Genomic DNA, 17,588 nt, shown 5'->3' with positions numbered 1-17,588 from the left:
TCAATGGAAAGCCAACGGCAGACTTATATAAGCGATGGATGCAGCTGCCCCCTACCAAACATAGTGCCGGAGGAAAAGGGAAGAAGAGTGTGAAGCGAACCAAGCCAGCGGAGCCCTCTGCTCCGCCAGCCGAGTGGAAACTGCCGCACCCATATTGAGGGCGTGGCAGGTCCTCCGTTCCATGTGTCGCGGCGGCCACACACGGGAGGGAGGCAGGGGACCGACGCCCCTATGTACCCCTAGCGATTCGCTGGCCGAGGGGAGGAGTCCAACACGTGTTGGCGTTGATAGATATGGCCAGCTGGGTATTATACAAGGGCCTCCGGACCTGAATAACTGCATGGGAGGCGAAGGGTTGGGAACTCGCAACTGTGGGGAGCGGCGCTCTGGCAGCAACTCCTGCGCTATGCCTGATGAGCCCCTCTGGCCATGTGACATGTAGACGCCCACACAAAGGCTAAAACCTCTGAGGCGCACTGGAATGCAGCGGCCGATGCAATGGGAGCGAGGGGCGGCCCTGTGTAATCTGTTCCCTTTACCTCCCATAGGTCTAGAAACCAGTGCTCTGAGCGAGACCGAGTGGCAGTATTGAGTACCATGTGGTGGACGGTACCGCAGCGGAAATTGCAAGCCGCCATAGTCCTCGTCACCGGGGAAGGATGGGCATACATACCCCCGGAAGGGGAAGACTATCCCCACATGGTCTCACTCTCCCGTTTGTCGCGGCACTCCTTATGAGCCACACCGCTGAAGGAGCTGCCACCTCCTCCGTGAATGCCTGGTTGGCGTTAGCCCAAAGTGCTGTTAATGCAACATTGTTTTGCTTATCGCGTACATATGCTGTGGGTGCCATGATGGAAACCTGTTTCATCGGTGTCTGCACCAACCTGACCCTCATCCAGCACTATTCCTCACTGAAGACAATTGATAAGACTATTACATATATGGATTTTTATGCTTTGGGTCCCGCCCAATATAATCTAGACGCATCTATGTATTCATTTCGTCTGGCCAATGTAACTGTTGCCTTCTTTTCTATGTTCTTTGTAAATGCCAGGCACAATGGGGCAAATCACACCAATGTGGAGTTAACCTGTAATGAAAGCACTGAGGTTTCATTTGCATACGGGCATATGAAATTGCCCACAGGATGGTTTCTCTTATGTGGCAGGACCGCTTATTCTTTCATTCCAGCCAATAGTTCAGGGGGCCCCTGGGCCGTGTGCCCCCCCTCATTTTTACTCATCCTTCACAAATCTCTGCCTGCCATCGGAGAGACACCATCCCTCTTGACTCCACCTGTGAAGCCGACGTGACATTATTTTCCGAGGCCGAAGCTGCGGCCCTTGCTTTTTCGTTAATTGGCATTCCTGGGTTGTTGGTGCATAATTATCAGGCGGTGGAACACCTTGCGTGTGCTGTCGCGAAAGCCATCAACCTGACCTCTACAGTCCTCGCACTCCTTTCACACGAGTTGGGCGAGGTACGCCAGGGAATGCTGCAAAATAGGCTACCTATTGATTATTTCTTACTCCGACACGGCCATCCATGCCAGGAGTTTGCTGATATGTGCTGCTTTAATGTGACAGACGCCGGGCCCTCCATTAAGGCCAATTTACAACGACTCTGTCAGTTGGCGGTAGGGATCTGCCAACAGCAAGGGGACACCTGGCTTTTGTCCTGGCTCTTCACGTTATGGGGTTGGGCTGCCCATCTTGTTCAAGGCCTATTTATTGGCCTTATTGGCTTATATTTTTGCTGCCTTTGCGGTTGTGGCCTAGTCTCCCAGTGCTGTGTGCGGTTTTTCCTCCGCACTGCATCCCCATGGTCCTTAGCGTCGCTCGAGAAAGCAAGGGGAGGAGTGTAAGGGACTGCGGAAGACTTTGTTACGGCCTAGCCAGGGAACTTCCGCTTTCTCGAGCCGAGAGATTACTGTGGGACATAGATAGCTGCTTCGTTATTGTGGGATAGAGAGAGTTTTTGAAGGACACAGCTGTTTTGCATGGCCCTTCGCCAGGTAGTAGAAAGCCCCCCCTTTAAGAAGCACCTAACTTTATATTCATGAGCTGTTTTTGTGTAATGCTTATTAACGCTGACTGTCTGCCCCTCCATCGGACTCCGTCCCAGGCAAAGCTCCGGTGTGCTGGGTTCCCCACCTCCGCGACTGCAACACTTGGAGTCCCCGTTGCGGGTGGGTCACTAACCTTCAGTAAAGCCAATAACTCACAGCTGTGTGTAAGCCTCGTTTTTCTCAGAGTCCTCATGCCGGACCTGTGGTGCTTCGAGCACCATGGCCCAGAACAGATGGTCACCAAGACTGACCCCCAAAGCCAGCATGCCCATGCAGGCCCATGCTGCACGCAGCCCTGGCTGGAGAAGGCACCTCCCTCAGCCAGATCCCAGCCCACCAAACCAGAGCTCACCTCACGTGGCATGTAAAGACAGCGAGAAGCTCACAGTCTCCTGTGCCAGGGTCAGTAAAACCCTCGGCCAAAGATCACAACATCCCCAGGCTCCCCTACAGCAGGACTCGGTATGGACGAGGCAGAAGACCAGGAGATGGTCAGGAGTCTGTGTGCACTGACTTAGCCAGGATCCTCTCCCCTTCACCCAGAGAACCATAGACACAATGACGAGATCTAGCAGCCATGGCTCAGTGCATCTTGGGGTGACCTTCTCTATCCCTCAGCAAAGGCCTCAGTGGGACCCCTGGAGCAGGCTAGAAGGGTGCAGGCAAGAGGCAGTTAAAATCTGCCCTCAGCTGGAACCCATGTGGCCCAAATTAATCTCCTTGACCAGGATGGAGGAGTGACGGGGAGCTGCTATGCATGCAGGCTGCCCCAACAATCCACAGTGGGGGTCCTTTATGTCCATGTGCTCAGGGTCCTCAGAGAACGGGACAGATGCACAGCCCCTCGCATGCATTAGCAGTGACACTGTGGCACAGTATTGGCTTTTCTCACAGACAGAAGCAAACTGCGTATCATGTAATATTTCTCTATATAATAGGATTGATTTGTAGCTGTTGCTCATTGTCAGCCAAAGCAGCATTTCTGTTCAGAAGCCCAGTGGGTGTGCGGCTAGGATCCCTTGGTTTCGTACAACAGCATTAGATATTAGCTTCATGTTAGCAAAGGACTGATTCCACGTAGATGATTTCACTGCTCGGAGATTCTCTCTCACTCGCTCAAATGCCTGCATTGGACAAAGAAACACACAGTCACTTACTTGTTATTAAACCACTTGCTGTAACTCTTGTGCAATCAGACCTAGGAACAGATTTCAGAGTAGCAGCCATGTTAGTCTGTATTCCCAAAAAAGAAAAGGAGTACTTGTGGCACCTTAGAGACTAACAAAATTATTTGAGCATAAGCTTTCGTGAGCTACAGCTCACTTCATCCGATGAAGTGAACATCACGAAAGCTTATGCTCAAATACATTTGTTAGTCTCTAAGGTGCCACAAGTACTCCTTTTCTTTTTTTCAGACCTAGGAATTGATTTTACATGCAGTGGGCCAAGCTTTCAGGACTGGCTCTGTGTGCATACAACAAGCAGCCACTATCATTCTGCAGCCGCACGTACGTTCGATCAGAAATCCTCTTGATGCTCTGGTACCAGAGATCAGTCACCTCCTCCAGCCAGTGCAATGCTTGTGACAGGAGCTAGGATCCTTGAGCTGGACAGGCAGAGATCCAGAATTCACACCTTGAGCTGTTACAGTGACACTAATGACAGAGAAACTGAAGCCAGTGTCACAGGTCAGTGCAACTGCACCTGTATTTCCCCTCCATGGTATGTACGGTATTAGGGTGACCAAGTGTCTGGAACACCTGGTTGAAAAGGGACCTTGGCAGCTCTGGTCAGCTTCACCGACCAGGCCGTTAAAAGTCCAGTCGACAGTGCTGCCCGGCTAAGGCAGGCTAGTCCCTACCTGTTCTGACAGCATACTGTGATCCAAAAGTGGCCAGCAGGTCTGGCTCCTAGGCGGGGGGGCCACAGGGCTCCACATGTTACCCCCACCCTGACCACCGGCTCCACACTCCCATTGGCTGGGAACAGGCCAATGGGAGTTGTGGGGGGGGGAGGGGCAATGTCTGCAGGTGAGAGCATCGCGCAGAGCCGCATGCGTCCCTCCACCTAGGAGCCGGACCTGCTGCTGGCCGCTTCCAGGGCATAGCGCAGCCTGCAGTGCCAGGACAGGCAGGAAGCCTGCCTTAGCATCCTTGCTGCGCCGCTGACTGGGAGCTGCCGGAGGTAAGCCCATGCCCCAACCCCCTGCCCCAGCCCTGAGCCCCCCCAAACCTGAAGCCCCTTCCTGTACCCCAAATCCCCCATCCCTGGACCCGTCCTATAGCCTGCACCACCATCCCACAGCCCTCACACCCCAACCCCCTGCCCCAGCCCAGAGCCCCGTCCCACACCCATCACCCCTCATCCCCAGCCCCAGCCCATAGCCTCACCCCCTCCCACACCCCAACCCCTTGCCTCAACTTGCAGCTCTCTCCCGCACTCCAAATCCCTCATTCCCACCCCCCAGCCTGGAGCCCCCTCATGCACCCCAAACCCCTCATCCCCGGCCCCAGCCCAGAGCCCACACCCCCAGCCCAGAGCCCATATCCCCTCCCACACCCCAGCCCCCTGCCTCAACCTGCAGCCCCCTCCCACATTCCAAGTCCCTCGGCCCCAGCCTGAAGCCCCCTCCTGCACCCTCAACCCCTCATTTCTGGCCCCACCCCAGAGCCCATACCCCCCAATTAGAGCCCTCACCCCCTCCACACCCCAAGCCCCGGTCCAGCCCAGTGAAAGTGAGTAAGGGTGGGGGAGAGCGAGCCACCGAGGGAGGGGGAATGTAGTGAGCGGGGGGGGGGCGCCTCAGGGAAGGGCGGGGCTAGGCTGTTCATTTTTGTGCAGTTAGAAAGTTGGCAACCCTATATGGTATCCTTCACCTAAAGGAGACGAAGAAACCGAGCAATTTGATCTGGGATGGGTCCTGGCCAGGCTAGCCAGTAAAAAGCTGGAAAGGAGACTGGGGTGAGAGAAACCATCCTGAACAAAGACCGTATCTTGCTAGGTTATTTTTAGGCCTGGTAGATGCATGTTTCCACTTGTCTTTGTTTGTAGCCATTTCTGACTGTATCCCTGATACCTGAACTCACATCAAACCTCTCTTTTTGATTAAATAAACTTATTTCACTTTTATTCTAAACCAACCCTGTGCTGTGTCTGACTTGACATGATTATTAACTCCAGCTAAACTGCTCAGCTTTTGTCTGTTTAAGGGAGCAATGGACCAGATTACTCCTCTGAACGTCCCAAGATAGGGCTGGCCATTTCAGAGCAGAAGGTTTGGAGGAAATTCGGGACTGGGAGCGTGCTGGGGTCACTGATGGAGACCAGGGTGTGGCTGTGTAAGAACAAGCCGGCAGCTGGAGCTGCTGGCCCAGGGCTGCATAACACCGAGACATGCAGTGCCGCTGGCAGCATTGTCCAGACATGTGGCAACAGTAGCAGAGCAGTTTAAGGGCCTCAGGGTTATAGGCCAAGCGGTGACACAACCACTCACTCATCTGAACTGCACCCCAAACCATGATACTGAGGGCGCGGACTTTGAATTCACCTCTCCCTAGGTATTCCCTGGGAAATCCACTTACCATTTCCTGGCCCAAGAGTCCACTGCTTTCTGGCACATTGTCCACTATTGTCCCTGGAACCCCCAGGCCTCACCTCTGTCCCATCTACCCCTGGAGCGCTTACATATAACCCCAGCTCAGAGTGATTCATAAACCATTCCTTGAACTATGGACCCCAAAGAGACTGACAATGAATTCAGTCAGGTCTCCCAGGGCTAGTGCAGGAAATCACCATCTTGGTCACAAAAAGAAAAGGAGTACTTGTGGCACCTTAGAGACTAACAAATTTATTTGAGCATAAGCTTTCGTGAGCTACAGCTCACTTCATTGGATGCATCCGATGAAGTGAGCTGTAGCTCATGAAAGCTTATGCTCTAATAAATTAGTTAGTCTCTAAGGTGCCACAAGTCCTCCTTTTCTTTTTGTGAATACAGACTAACACGGCTGCTACTCTGAAACCTGTCATCTTGGTCACAGGCAGCCTCAGGAGACAACTGTGCCGGGCCAGGCCATTTGTGCCATCCGGGCTATGGAAACAGCCCATTCCTGAGCCCCATCCCTACCAGGAGGGCCCAATGTCCACGTGGAGATCCATGTGCTAGCATGTGGAGCTGGCCAGCCAAAGCCTGGCGTGTGGCCAATATGCACATGCTAACAGCAAACTCTACTCTGAACTCTGTCTTGTAGCCCATGCATCTAGCTAGCCAGAAGGCCAAGGTCTGTTGCGGACACAGCTGAGGAAAAGGGCAGCCCACTGGAATCCCCCATCCAGACTGGGGGCCTTCCCTCCTCATCACACCCCTCCTTCTGCTGCTCTTCCCCCTTTACTGCCTGAGTTCACAGGGGCTTGGTGTGCCCTCCCCTCTCACCTCTCCCCTTCTCTGCCCAGGCTCCATGGGTTCTGTAGGTGTCTGTAAGGAAAGCCGGGGGTCCACACACCTCCCGCCCACTTGCTACTCAAGGCAGGAAGGGCTTGACCCGTCACTTGCCTAGTCGGGGTAAAGCTTTCAATGACGTCAGCAGTGCAGGATCAGGGCGAAGGCATCTGGGCCTCTGCTCATGCTGCCTTCCCAACTCGTCGGGCCGCACCTCCCTGCTCGAACGCAGGCCAGGCAAACAGGGCTACAGAGCACCGCACACACACCTCCACAGCCCGTCACAGCCGCTGCCCCACACAGACAGCACGGCAGATCGACACCCCACACGTAGCCACAGCCCCACATAGACCACACGGCAGATCAACACCCCTCACGTAGCCATGGCCCCGCACAAACCACGCAGCAGATCGACACCCCACACATAGCCACAGCCCCCCACAGACCACACGGCAGATCCACACCCCTCACGTAGCCACAGCCCCGCACAGATCAAACGGCAGATCCACACCCCACACATAGCCACGGCCCCCCACAGACCACATGGCAGATCCACACCCCTCACGTAGCCACGGCCCCCCACAGACCACACGGCAGATCCACACCCCTCACGTAGCCACGGCCCCCCACAGACCACACAGCAGATCCACACCCCTCACGTAGCCACGGCCCCCCACAGACCACATGGCAGATCAACACCCCTCACGTAGCCACATCCCCGCACAGACCACACGGCAGATCCACACCCCACACGTAGCCACATCCCCGCACAGACCACACGGCAGATCAACACCCCACACGTAGTCACATCCCCACACAGACCACACAGCAGATCAACACCCCTCACGTAGCCACAGCCCCACACAGACCACACGGCAGATCGACACCCCTCACGTAGCCACGGCCCCGCACAGACCACACAGCAGATCAACACCCCACACGTAGTCACATCCCCACACAGACCACACAGCAGATCAACACCCCTCACGTAGCCACAGCCCCACACAGACCACACGGCAGATCGACACCCCTCACGTAGCCACGGCCCCGCACAGACCACACGGCAGATCCACACCCCTCACGTAGCCACGGCCCCCCACAGACCACACGGCAGATCCACACCCCTCACGTAGCCATGGCCCCCCACAGACCACATGGCAGATCAACACCCCTCACGTAGCCACATCCCCGCACAGACCACACGGCAGATCCACACCCCACACGTAGCCACGGCTCCCCACAGACCGCACGGCAGATCAACACCCCTCACGTAGCCACGGCCCCGCACAGACCACACAGGAGATCAACACCCCACACGTAGTCACATCCCCACACAGACCACACAGCAGATCAACACCCCTCACGTAGCCACAGCCCCACACAGACCACACGGCAGATCGACACCCCTCACGTAGCCACGGCCCCGCACAGACAACACAGCAGATCGACACCCCACACGTAGCCACATCCCTGCACAGACTGCACGGCAGATCAACACCCCTCACATAGCCACATCCCCACACAAACCACACAGCAGATCGAAACCCCACACGTAGCCACGGCTCCCCACAGACTGCACGGCAGATCAACACCCCCACACGTAGCCACATCCCCACACAGACCGCACGGCAGATCAACACCCCTCACGTAGCCACATCCCCGCACAGACAACATGGCAGATCGACTGGCAGCAAGCTCACAGACAGGGCTGGCTTGTTGACAAGCCCATAAACCTGCCACAGCAAGTGAACCAAACCCGGCCCCTCAGCTGCCTGTAGCCTACCTCATGGCTCCATGTTTGACACAAGAGCTTCTCATGCTCAGCAGTGGGTTGTCCCAGAGACAGAGAGCGGCTGGCCCTGTAGAGACAAGATGGTGGCCACGAGGGACAAAGGGACAAAGGACTTTGTGAGCGCAGAAAATGCACTTGTCAGAACGGGTTGGAGCGGTAAAATGGAACAAGCCCAGCCAAAGAGCATCGCCCCAAAGCGACCAGGTTCCGGAGGACAGGATTAGACTCCCCTGCTTCCCTGGAGCCCTTACCTGGAGAACGAGCAGGTGTGGCATGTCCCACTCACACCTACCATGCTCACCCCAACACCAGCGGCTGGATCTGACCATGTACTAGAGACGCCCGGACTGGGCAAGCAAAGGCACTGTCCTGGCTTTCGAGAGACATAGGGTCTCACTCAGTTTTGTTTGGCTTCCCAGGTGCTACAGGGATGAGCCCATTCGATGTGCACAATAATTCCCACATGTGTCAGGCGCTCTCCTACCGCCACTCGCTCTGCACTGGCTGCTGGGGCAGACAAGCTATTAGGGCAGGGACAAGTCTGCACAAGCACCAAGTGCCCACAAGCGCCTTCTGCAGCCTGGGAGGGTCAGTGGGCAGCCAGGCCAGGAATGGCGTCCCCAAGCCCTCGCTCTCCTCTGCTAGCCGCACGTACCTGGAGATCACCACAGCCATGGCATAGATGTCAATGGCAGCGTCGGCCACGCGTTTCAGATGAAACTGTTCATCTGGGAGAAGAGACTTTGGTGTGATGGGGCTTGTGTGCACACGCACGTGTTATGCTAATGAAAACTAACAGCAGTTCCGCAGCACTTGCACGGAAGCCAGCGAACCGGCTCTCACCACACAAATACATTGGCAGGCCAGAAACTGCTACAAGGACCCACCCACCGACTGGAGACCCTGGGAGAGGGGTGATGCCACTGGAGCCTGGCACAGGGAGCTCACTGGGCTGGTTGGCTCTAACAGCAGACTGGAGCGTTTTCCTGAGCCAAATGCTCAGGAGCCCTGGGAGACCATCAGGATCAGGGCTGCGTGATGCTGGTGCTACACACAGACCCTGGCCTGCAGAGCTTTGCGGGGGCTTTGGATGCAGAGCAGGCAAACAGGGCCACTCGGACACCCAAGCTGCACTGCAGTCCTGCAGCCCAGCGACGCTCCAGGCTGGCACGGGGGGAGCTTTCACCCCGGCGTGCCGCAGGGAGGAGCCCCATATCAATCCCCAAGGGATGGATGCACACCACTAGGTCTGTATTCAGAGACAGGTGCGGTGGGCAGAGCAAGGAGTGTGACGTGGGAAGGAATTCAGAGGGGAAATGGTGAGAGGATGAAGGGGAGAGAAGAGAGCGTTGCAAGAGGTGACAGAAGTGTTGCTCCGGGAGCACACCTTGCGTCCTGGCTCAGTGCCCCAGTGATGGGTTTTACGACAGGACAAATGGTGGAATGTCATTTAACATCCTCTGATGGCTGGCTAGAAGTGGGCTGACAGCAGCCACAGAGGCACCCACCTATCACCTTCTCGCCGTACTTCAGCAGGAGGCTCTCAATAGCTTCGCCAAACAGGTCAATGGCCCTCGTCACCTTCATATGGACACAGAAGAGCAGTTCATTTCCTTTCCAAGACAGCTGTAACCTTTCAGCAACCACTGCTGGGTGGGTGGGGGGGTGCCTTTGGGGATCAGGGAGCAGCGCTGGGAAAAGCGTGTCCAGCAGAGGGCACTGGGCTGGATCCTGGGGGCCAGGTGCGCTGTGTTTGGACCTGGAGGCGAATTGACACTAAGCCATTTTCCAGCCCGAAGCTTGGAGCTGATTCAGCCCTTGGCACGACTTTGAGCAGCCTCAAGGCTGCCCCAACTTCCACTGGCAGGACTGGCCTCCTGGGGCCGCTCTATCAGCTGGGGATTGCTGGAGCACAAGGCGCTCCTGCCTTGCCCCCATACCATGAGGGCTGGGAGCACGCGGTATGAAGCCAGCTACAGCTGCTCTACAACACCCAAGGATTCTCTTGGCCAGGGGATTCCCCAGTTGCCCCCTGGAGCAGCCCATGTGCTTTATGCTGCCTGAGCAACACAAAACACCCAGGCGGACCCTGGGGACTGGCCCTCTGGGTGTCACTGAAACTCAGAGATCAGGGTGGGGCTGGGGAGCTGATGCTCAGGAACCAGCTAGGGAGAACCCTAGCTCTGGCAGTGACATGGGATGCCAGGGTCCCAGCCGAGCTGCTGAGGGTTTGGGGTCCTACGCAGACCAGAAACTACCATCACAACTGGGCCCTTGGGGATACGCTCAGCAGTGAGGCCTGTAAAGGAATGGGCCATGGAGACAGAATGGCCATCTCACCCCTCAAGGGCACAGCTCTATCTCTTTGGCAGGGCAGTATGCATAGGTGCTGGAACTAGGGATGGTGGGGGTGCTGCCACACCCCTGTCTTGAAGTGGATTCGATTATATAGAGGGTTTGCAGTTTGGTTCAATGGCTCTCAGAACCCCCACTATACAAATTGTTCCAGCACCCCTGGCAGTACGTGAGGACGCTTGTCTCCTGTACTGGCAGCTTTATCTTGTGGGTCTCCATGTGCGCCTTGCCTACAATTTCTTTTATCTTAGATGAAGGGAAAACAACAAGAATGAAGTAAAGCAAAACCCGCAGGAGAAAGTACAGTCCCTACAAGAAAACACATAGAGAGAGAGAGAGAGAGAGTGTGTGTGTGTGTGTATCCGTGTTCACATTCATGTGTGTCCATTTGTGTGTGCATGTCCATCCATGTGTGTCCCTCTGTAACACTGTGAGTGATGTAACATGCTTAGAGATCCACTGATGCCAAATGCTGCTAAAAATGTAAATTATTATTATTGTGCCAGAGACAACAAATCTGACAAATCAGACTGACAAATCTGAAAGAGTGAAATGACAGCTGGGCAATGGTATTTTAAACGTGAAAATGATGTTTCAGTCTGAATCTGAAAGTTCATATTTAGCAAAAACTTTTTAAAGAGCTAACACTTCATTTAAAACACAGGCTTTCAGGTTCATTCCTAACTGTAAGCTACAGAAACATTCCGTGCATGAACTTCGTCTAAAGCAGATGCTAGCTGAATGCTATGAATCACAAAAACGTCATCATTGGTGAGTAGACGCTGTCATGAAAATTATTTGCTTTAAGGTTAAAAATGCAAGAAAAGTACAAAATGATTCAGATCTCATAATACAACAAACTATGTAAGGGTCAGGCCCTGCAGCACTGGAGATGACAGCAGTTTTACCAATGACTCCAACAGCTGCAGGGTCGGACTCTGAGAAATAAATCTTTCAGAAAGAATTCTCTTACCAGGTATGCACTGTTGTCTAGGCCTGGGTGAACGATTCCCTCCAGAGACAAGCCAGTGGGAATCCCAACTTTACTGCAAAGGGACAAAAGAGATGAGCAAAAAAATGAAAGGACAAAGGGTTTAAAACTCAACTCAGCAGCTCATCCAGGAGCAACTGCACGGCAGTCACTGGGGACTATTCTGCACTATGAAGTTAGGTTCGCTTTACTACATCACTATGGGCAGTGAAAAATTCACACCCTATGCGATGTAGCTAAGCCGACCTAAGCCTGGTGCAGACAGTGCTAGGTGAAAAGACTAATTCTTCCATCGACCTAGTTACCACCTGTTGGGGAGGTGGATTTACTACAGTGAGTGAAGAACCCCTTGTGTCACTGTAGTAAGTGTCTTTATTGATGCTGCCAGGTTCCTAGTGCAGACATACCCTGGAGCTGGAGGTAAAGCAGGGATGAATTTGGCCCAGTATCATTTCAACATAGGGTGACCAGACAGCAAGTGTGAAAAGTCGGGATAGGGGGTTTGGGATAATAGGAGCCTATGTAAGAAAAAGACCCACAAATCGGGACTATCCCTATAAAACTGGGACATCTGGTCAGCTTATTTCAACAACTCATCTCTAAGGTTCACTCCTACCATAAAAGAGTTTGAGTTCGAACAACTTCAGCTAAACCCGGCAGTGCACGATCTCCAGGAAGTGCCCATACCAAGATCAGCCTTTCTACATGAACAATTTCCTCCCACCTTTATCACATGATGCATGTGACATACCATGCACACCATTCTGGGCACAGGACATTAGGTCTGATCTTGCAAAACTCCCACTGACGTAGCAAAGTGTGAACACTTAAATGGACACTTGGCCAGGCCACCTGGTCTAACACCCCAACCAGGTGCGCTGGAACTGGGGGAGCCAGGCTGGCAGCTGGAGCCCGGGCAGCCATGTGGGAGACACAGACCCTCTACCTGCCCTGGGGGTGGGGACACGGGCTGGGAACAGCTCTTGGGCTCTCCCACCCCAGGCAGGTGGATGGTCCACAGCTCCCTGGCCGAGCTCCGGCTTCCAGCTTGGCTGGGGGCAGAGCCTCAGGGGCAAGGGGCAGAGCCATAGAGGGGCAAGGGGACTGGCCCCCCCACTTTTGGGAAGGCTTTGCTGTCACTGACCCCAACTCTTTCAAAAAGGGCTATAAGCAGGTGTGACACCCTAACACCTCAATATTCACCACTGTTATGTAATTAGGATATGTTTTGTACAAAGTATGTCTTGTGAGGTACATTCTAAAAGTCTGGATCTGCTAGACAGTAATATCTCGTTGGATTGTACATGCAATCATAGTATGTGAAGTTATGAAGTTTGGCTCTGTGTGTGTTACTCAAACCTGTTCTGAGGTTGAACACACCCACAAGCAGCCTTTCAGGTACAACAGTAAAATGGCCAAACAAGGTTAATGGCTTGTTGAGGAAATGCACACAAGCACCAGGATTACCCCTGTGTGAACAGGAGCACCAGGATTACCCCAGTGTAGAGGCAAGGTTGCAGAAGATTGGCGAGGAGCTAAGTGGTGGATCACTTACATGACTGAATGTAAGTGGAGGATGCAGGCAGTTTCAATGAACTTTGTTCGACAGACCCTGCCAAAATATATATCTTAGCATAGCTCAGAATATTTTTTGCCTGTAAACAAGTCAGTTTATATAACACGCATAAATCATACATGTAAGAATGTAACCAGCTGTTGACCCTCTGTACCCCGAGATAAGCACGGAGAATATAACACCGCAGAGGATTCGCCCCCAGCGGAGTCTTGTCTGGTCAGCAATCCTGAATGGCCAGAGTCCCCTGCAAACCCTCTGCATGCCCTAGGGACTCCCCATGCAGATTGGAGCGTAACTTTAATAAAGCATAGCTTGCTGTTCTCAAGCCTGAGTGTCATCCTTTCGCTGGTATCCCCATCTCCCCCGCCCTGCAGGCATACCCAGGAACTGTGTACAATAGAAACCTCTCAGAGACAGCACTACACAATGGGAACTGTCTGACCCAGGTCACAGCAAAAGAACTTTCCAGCAAGTGGGAAGAAGATATAAAAGGGGGAAATGACATCACGAAGGTACCTCACTATCCCTGCAATACTTGGAACCACCAGAGGGGCAAGGACTGAACTGTGGGAAGTGATGGTCCCAGGCTAGAAGGATTTTTAACCTGGTATGAAAACCTGGGAAAGCCAAGGCAGCTTGTGCCTAAAGAATCTTCCAGCCAGTTTATCACTCAGGGTGAGAATTTGCTAATTTATATCTTACCCATATAGTTTGCAGTTTTTGTTTATTTACTAAAGTAATCTGCTTTGATCTGTTTGCTATCACTTATAATCATTTAAAATCTATCTTTTGTAGTTAATAACTTGTTTTTGTTTTCTCTAAAACCAGTCTGTGGAATTCATAATTGGGGAACAAAAAGCTGTGCATATCTTCCTCCACATTGAGGGAGGGAGCGAATTTCAATGAGTTTATGCTCTCTAGTTCTTTCTGCAGTGCAAGACTACACAATTTTGGGTTTACACTCCAAAGGGGGTGTGCACTTGAGTGCTGGGCAATTCCTTAGCTGAGCTTTCCCATGCAGAGCTGATCTCAGCATCTGTGTGAAGCTGCAGCCGGGTGTGTCCCAAACTGTGTGTGTGATGGAAGGGGGCTTGAAAGCCTGTCACAGCAGTACAGAGTAAGGGGAACCCAGGCTGGTGGGACAGGTGAGCTCAGTGGTATCCCATTTCCAAGCGGCACCCCAGAGGGAACCAATCACAGGAGGATTGCCAACTTGGTAATATTTAAAAAACAGACACTTCAGCAGAAGTGCTGGAACCTCCCCTGCCCCTCCCCATCCCCCCTAAGGCCCCACCCCTGCCCCGCCCATTCCTCCCAAAGCCCCACCCTTGCTCTGCCTCTTCCCCGAGCCCTCACACTTACCCCACCTCTTCCGCTGAGGCCCTGCCTCTGTCCACTCCTCTTACCCCTCCCACCTGTTGCTCACTGCTTTTTCCCTCCAACCCCCCCACCGCCTGGGTCAGGAGGGACTTGCCTGCAGAGCCAGGGCTGGGAGCTGCCGCTGCCTGATGAAGGTAGGAGGAGGTCCTGGCTGAGTGAGGGCTGGAGCAGGTGATGAACCAGTGCCTTCTCGCCTCCCCCATTCGCAGAAACTGGACTTTGGGTGTCTGGTCAGTAGTTCTGACTGGACACTGTCAGGCCCCCTTTTCAACTGGACTTTCCAGTCGAAAACCAGGCACCTGGGCACCCTAGCTATAGGATCTTTATGACCACAAATGCTCAGGAATTTGGTTTTACAGCTGGTCTGAAAGGAGGCACTATCAGTGTCACAGTGCCCCTGGTTCTGTGCTGGAGGACTGGCTCACTATTAAGCCTCTGCTCTCGCATCGCAAGCATCACTTCTGCTTTCACTGCACGCTCTCAGGACCAGAGGCGCTGGAACTAAGGGTGGAGGGGGTGCTACTACACCCCCTTGCTTGAAGTGGTGTTCATTATAGACAGGGTTTACAGTTTGCAGGGTTCACCGTTTACAGGGTTTACAGTTTGGTTCAACAGCTCTCCGCACTCCTGCCATACAGATACATTATTCCATCGCCCTGCCAGTGGAAGCACCGTGTTATTTTACACCACTGTAACTGAAAGGTAAACTGTAACAGGTTCTCTGTGCTGCTTACCGCTTTGCTCTCATCCAGATATCTTTTAGGATGGTCTCAGTTTTCCCCGATGGATTCATGACAGTTGTTCGCAGATTCTTTAACTGGACCCCAGCATACTGAAAATGTTTTAAAAATGATTAAAAGAATTTAATTACACACACTCTTAGGGCTACACCTGCAAAGGGACATGTTCAGGATGAGACACAGGGGATTGATACAGCAGTTTCCGAGTTGTCCCGGGCATCTCTGGGTTAACTATACAGTAGCACAGGGGTTCTCAAACTGGAGTCGGGACCCCTCAGAGGGACATGAGGTTATTACGGGGGGCGGGGGACTGAGCTGTCAGCCTCCACCCCAAACCCCGCTTTGCCTCCAGCATTTATAATAGTGTTAAATATATAAAAAAGTGTTTTTAATTTATAAGGGAGGTCGCACTCAAATGCTTGCTAGGTGAAAGGGGTCACCAGTACAAAAGTCTGAGAACCCTTGCAGTAGCGAAATATGAAAATCTACAACCTTATTTTCAAAAAAAAGAAAAGGAGTACTTGTGGCACCTTAGAGACTAACAAATGTATTTGAGCATAAGCTTTCGTGAGCTACAGCTCACTTCATTGGATGCATCTGATGAAGTGAGCTGTAGCTCACGAAAGCTTATGCTCAAATAAATTTGTTAGTTTCTAAAGTGCCACAAGTACTCCTTTTCTTTTTTGCGAATACAAACTAACATGGCTGCTACTCTGAAACCTTATTTTCTGCAACTAAACCATATTTCAGGGCCTTAGCTCAGTGGAACAGATTGCTTGGATTCATGAAGGATTTATGAAGAAACATTTCTGAATTACAACATTACACAGTACACAGATTTCTGTCCATCCACCTAAGTATTCGTATATACGGCACTCACAACAAGGGCTCCATTAATTGCAGAAGAGAACAAAGTCTACAGCATTAAAAATTGGGATGGGAACGTGTCTAAGATGGGTGACCAACCTGAGGACCTGTCCCAGATGGAGGTGTCAACTGAGGAGGTTTTGAAACAAACTGATAAATCAACCAGCGACGAGTCACCTGGACCAAGTGGTATTCACCCAAGAGTTGTACAGAAAGTCAAATACAAAATTGCAGAACTACTAACTGTGGTATGTAACCTGTAATTTAAATCAGACTTTGTACCAGATGACTGGAAGGTAGCTAATATAATACAGTTTATTTTCAAAAGGCTCCAGAGGAGATTGTGGCAATTACAGGCAGGTTAGCCTAACTTCTGTACCAAGCAAATTCGTTGAAACTATAGTAAAGAACAGAATTATCAGACACAAAGATAAACACAGTATTTTGGCAAAGAGGCAACACAGCTTTTGGAAATGGAAATCATGCCTCACCAACCTCTTAGAATTCTTTGAGGGTGTCAACAAGTATGTGGACAAGGGTGATCTAGTAGATATAGTGTACTTGGGCTTTTAGAAAGCCTTTGACAAGATCTCACACTAAAGCCTCTTAAGCAAAGTAAGCAATCATGGGATAAGAGGGAAAGTCCTCTCATGGATCAGTAACTGCTTAAAAGATAGGAAACACAGGGTAGGAATAAACAGTTAGTTTTCATAGTGTAGAGAGGTAAATAGTGGGGTCCCCAGGGGATCTGTACTGGGACTAGAGCTGTTCAATGTATTTATAAGTGATCTGGAAAAGGGAGTGAACAAGGGAGGTGGCAAAGTTTCCATTTGATACTAAATTACTCAACTATCAGAGGGGTAGCCCTGTTAGTCTGGATCTGTAAAAGTGGCAAAGAGTCCTGTGGCACCTTATAACTAACAGATGTATTGGAGCTTAAGCTTTCATGGGTGAATACCCACTTTGTCAGATGCATGTCATGCATCTGATGAAGTGGGTATTCACCCACGAAAGCTTATGCTACAATACGTCTAAATTACTCAAGATAGTTAAGTCCAAAGCAGACAGTGAAGAGTTACAGAGGGATCTCACAAAACTGTGTGACTGGGCAACAAAATGGCCGATGAAATTCAATGCTTATAAAGTGCAAATTAATACACACTGGAAAACATAATCCCAAGTACACATACAAAATGAGAGCGTCTAACTTAGCTGTGACCACTCAAGAAATACGTTGGAGTCATCATGGATAGTTCTATGAAAACATTTGCTCAATGCGCAGTGGCAGTAAAAAAGCTACCAGAATTTTAGGAACCATTAGGAAAGGGATACATAATAAGACAGAAAATTCCATAATGCCACTATAAAAGTCCATGGTACA

The 17,588-nt window shown here is 51.9% G+C and overlaps 1 protein-coding gene across 4 annotated transcripts in view; it reads right to left on the bottom strand.

Moving 5' to 3' along the window:
- Window positions 1-2,308: 2,308 nt before the first annotated feature.
- LOC119861618 (very long-chain specific acyl-CoA dehydrogenase, mitochondrial-like) overlaps window positions 2,309-17,588 on the bottom strand; it is a 63,234-nt gene continuing 47,954 nt past the window's right edge. For all 4 annotated transcript variants that reach the window (XM_038416944.2, XM_038416947.2, XM_043492490.1 and 1 more), the window contains 6 exons: window positions 15,335-15,432; window positions 11,627-11,699; window positions 9,807-9,879; window positions 8,954-9,026; window positions 8,290-8,365; window positions 2,309-3,195 (listed from right to left, as the gene is read on the bottom strand). In XM_038416944.2, the coding sequence (XP_038272872.1) occupies window positions 3,058-3,195; window positions 8,290-8,365; window positions 8,954-9,026; window positions 9,807-9,879; window positions 11,627-11,699; window positions 15,335-15,432 (531 nt within the window). In that variant the 3' untranslated portion in view covers window positions 2,309-3,057. The remainder of the gene's footprint in view (window positions 3,196-8,289; window positions 8,366-8,953; window positions 9,027-9,806; window positions 9,880-11,626; window positions 11,700-15,334; window positions 15,433-17,588) is intronic.

The sequence above is a fragment of the Dermochelys coriacea genome, chromosome 9, assembly GCF_009764565.3.
Source record: "Dermochelys coriacea isolate rDerCor1 chromosome 9, rDerCor1.pri.v4, whole genome shotgun sequence".
Lineage (NCBI taxonomy): Eukaryota > Metazoa > Chordata > Testudines > Dermochelyidae > Dermochelys > Dermochelys coriacea.
Note: the sequence above shows the minus strand (reverse complement) of the source record. Positions and strands in the feature narration are given on the sequence as shown.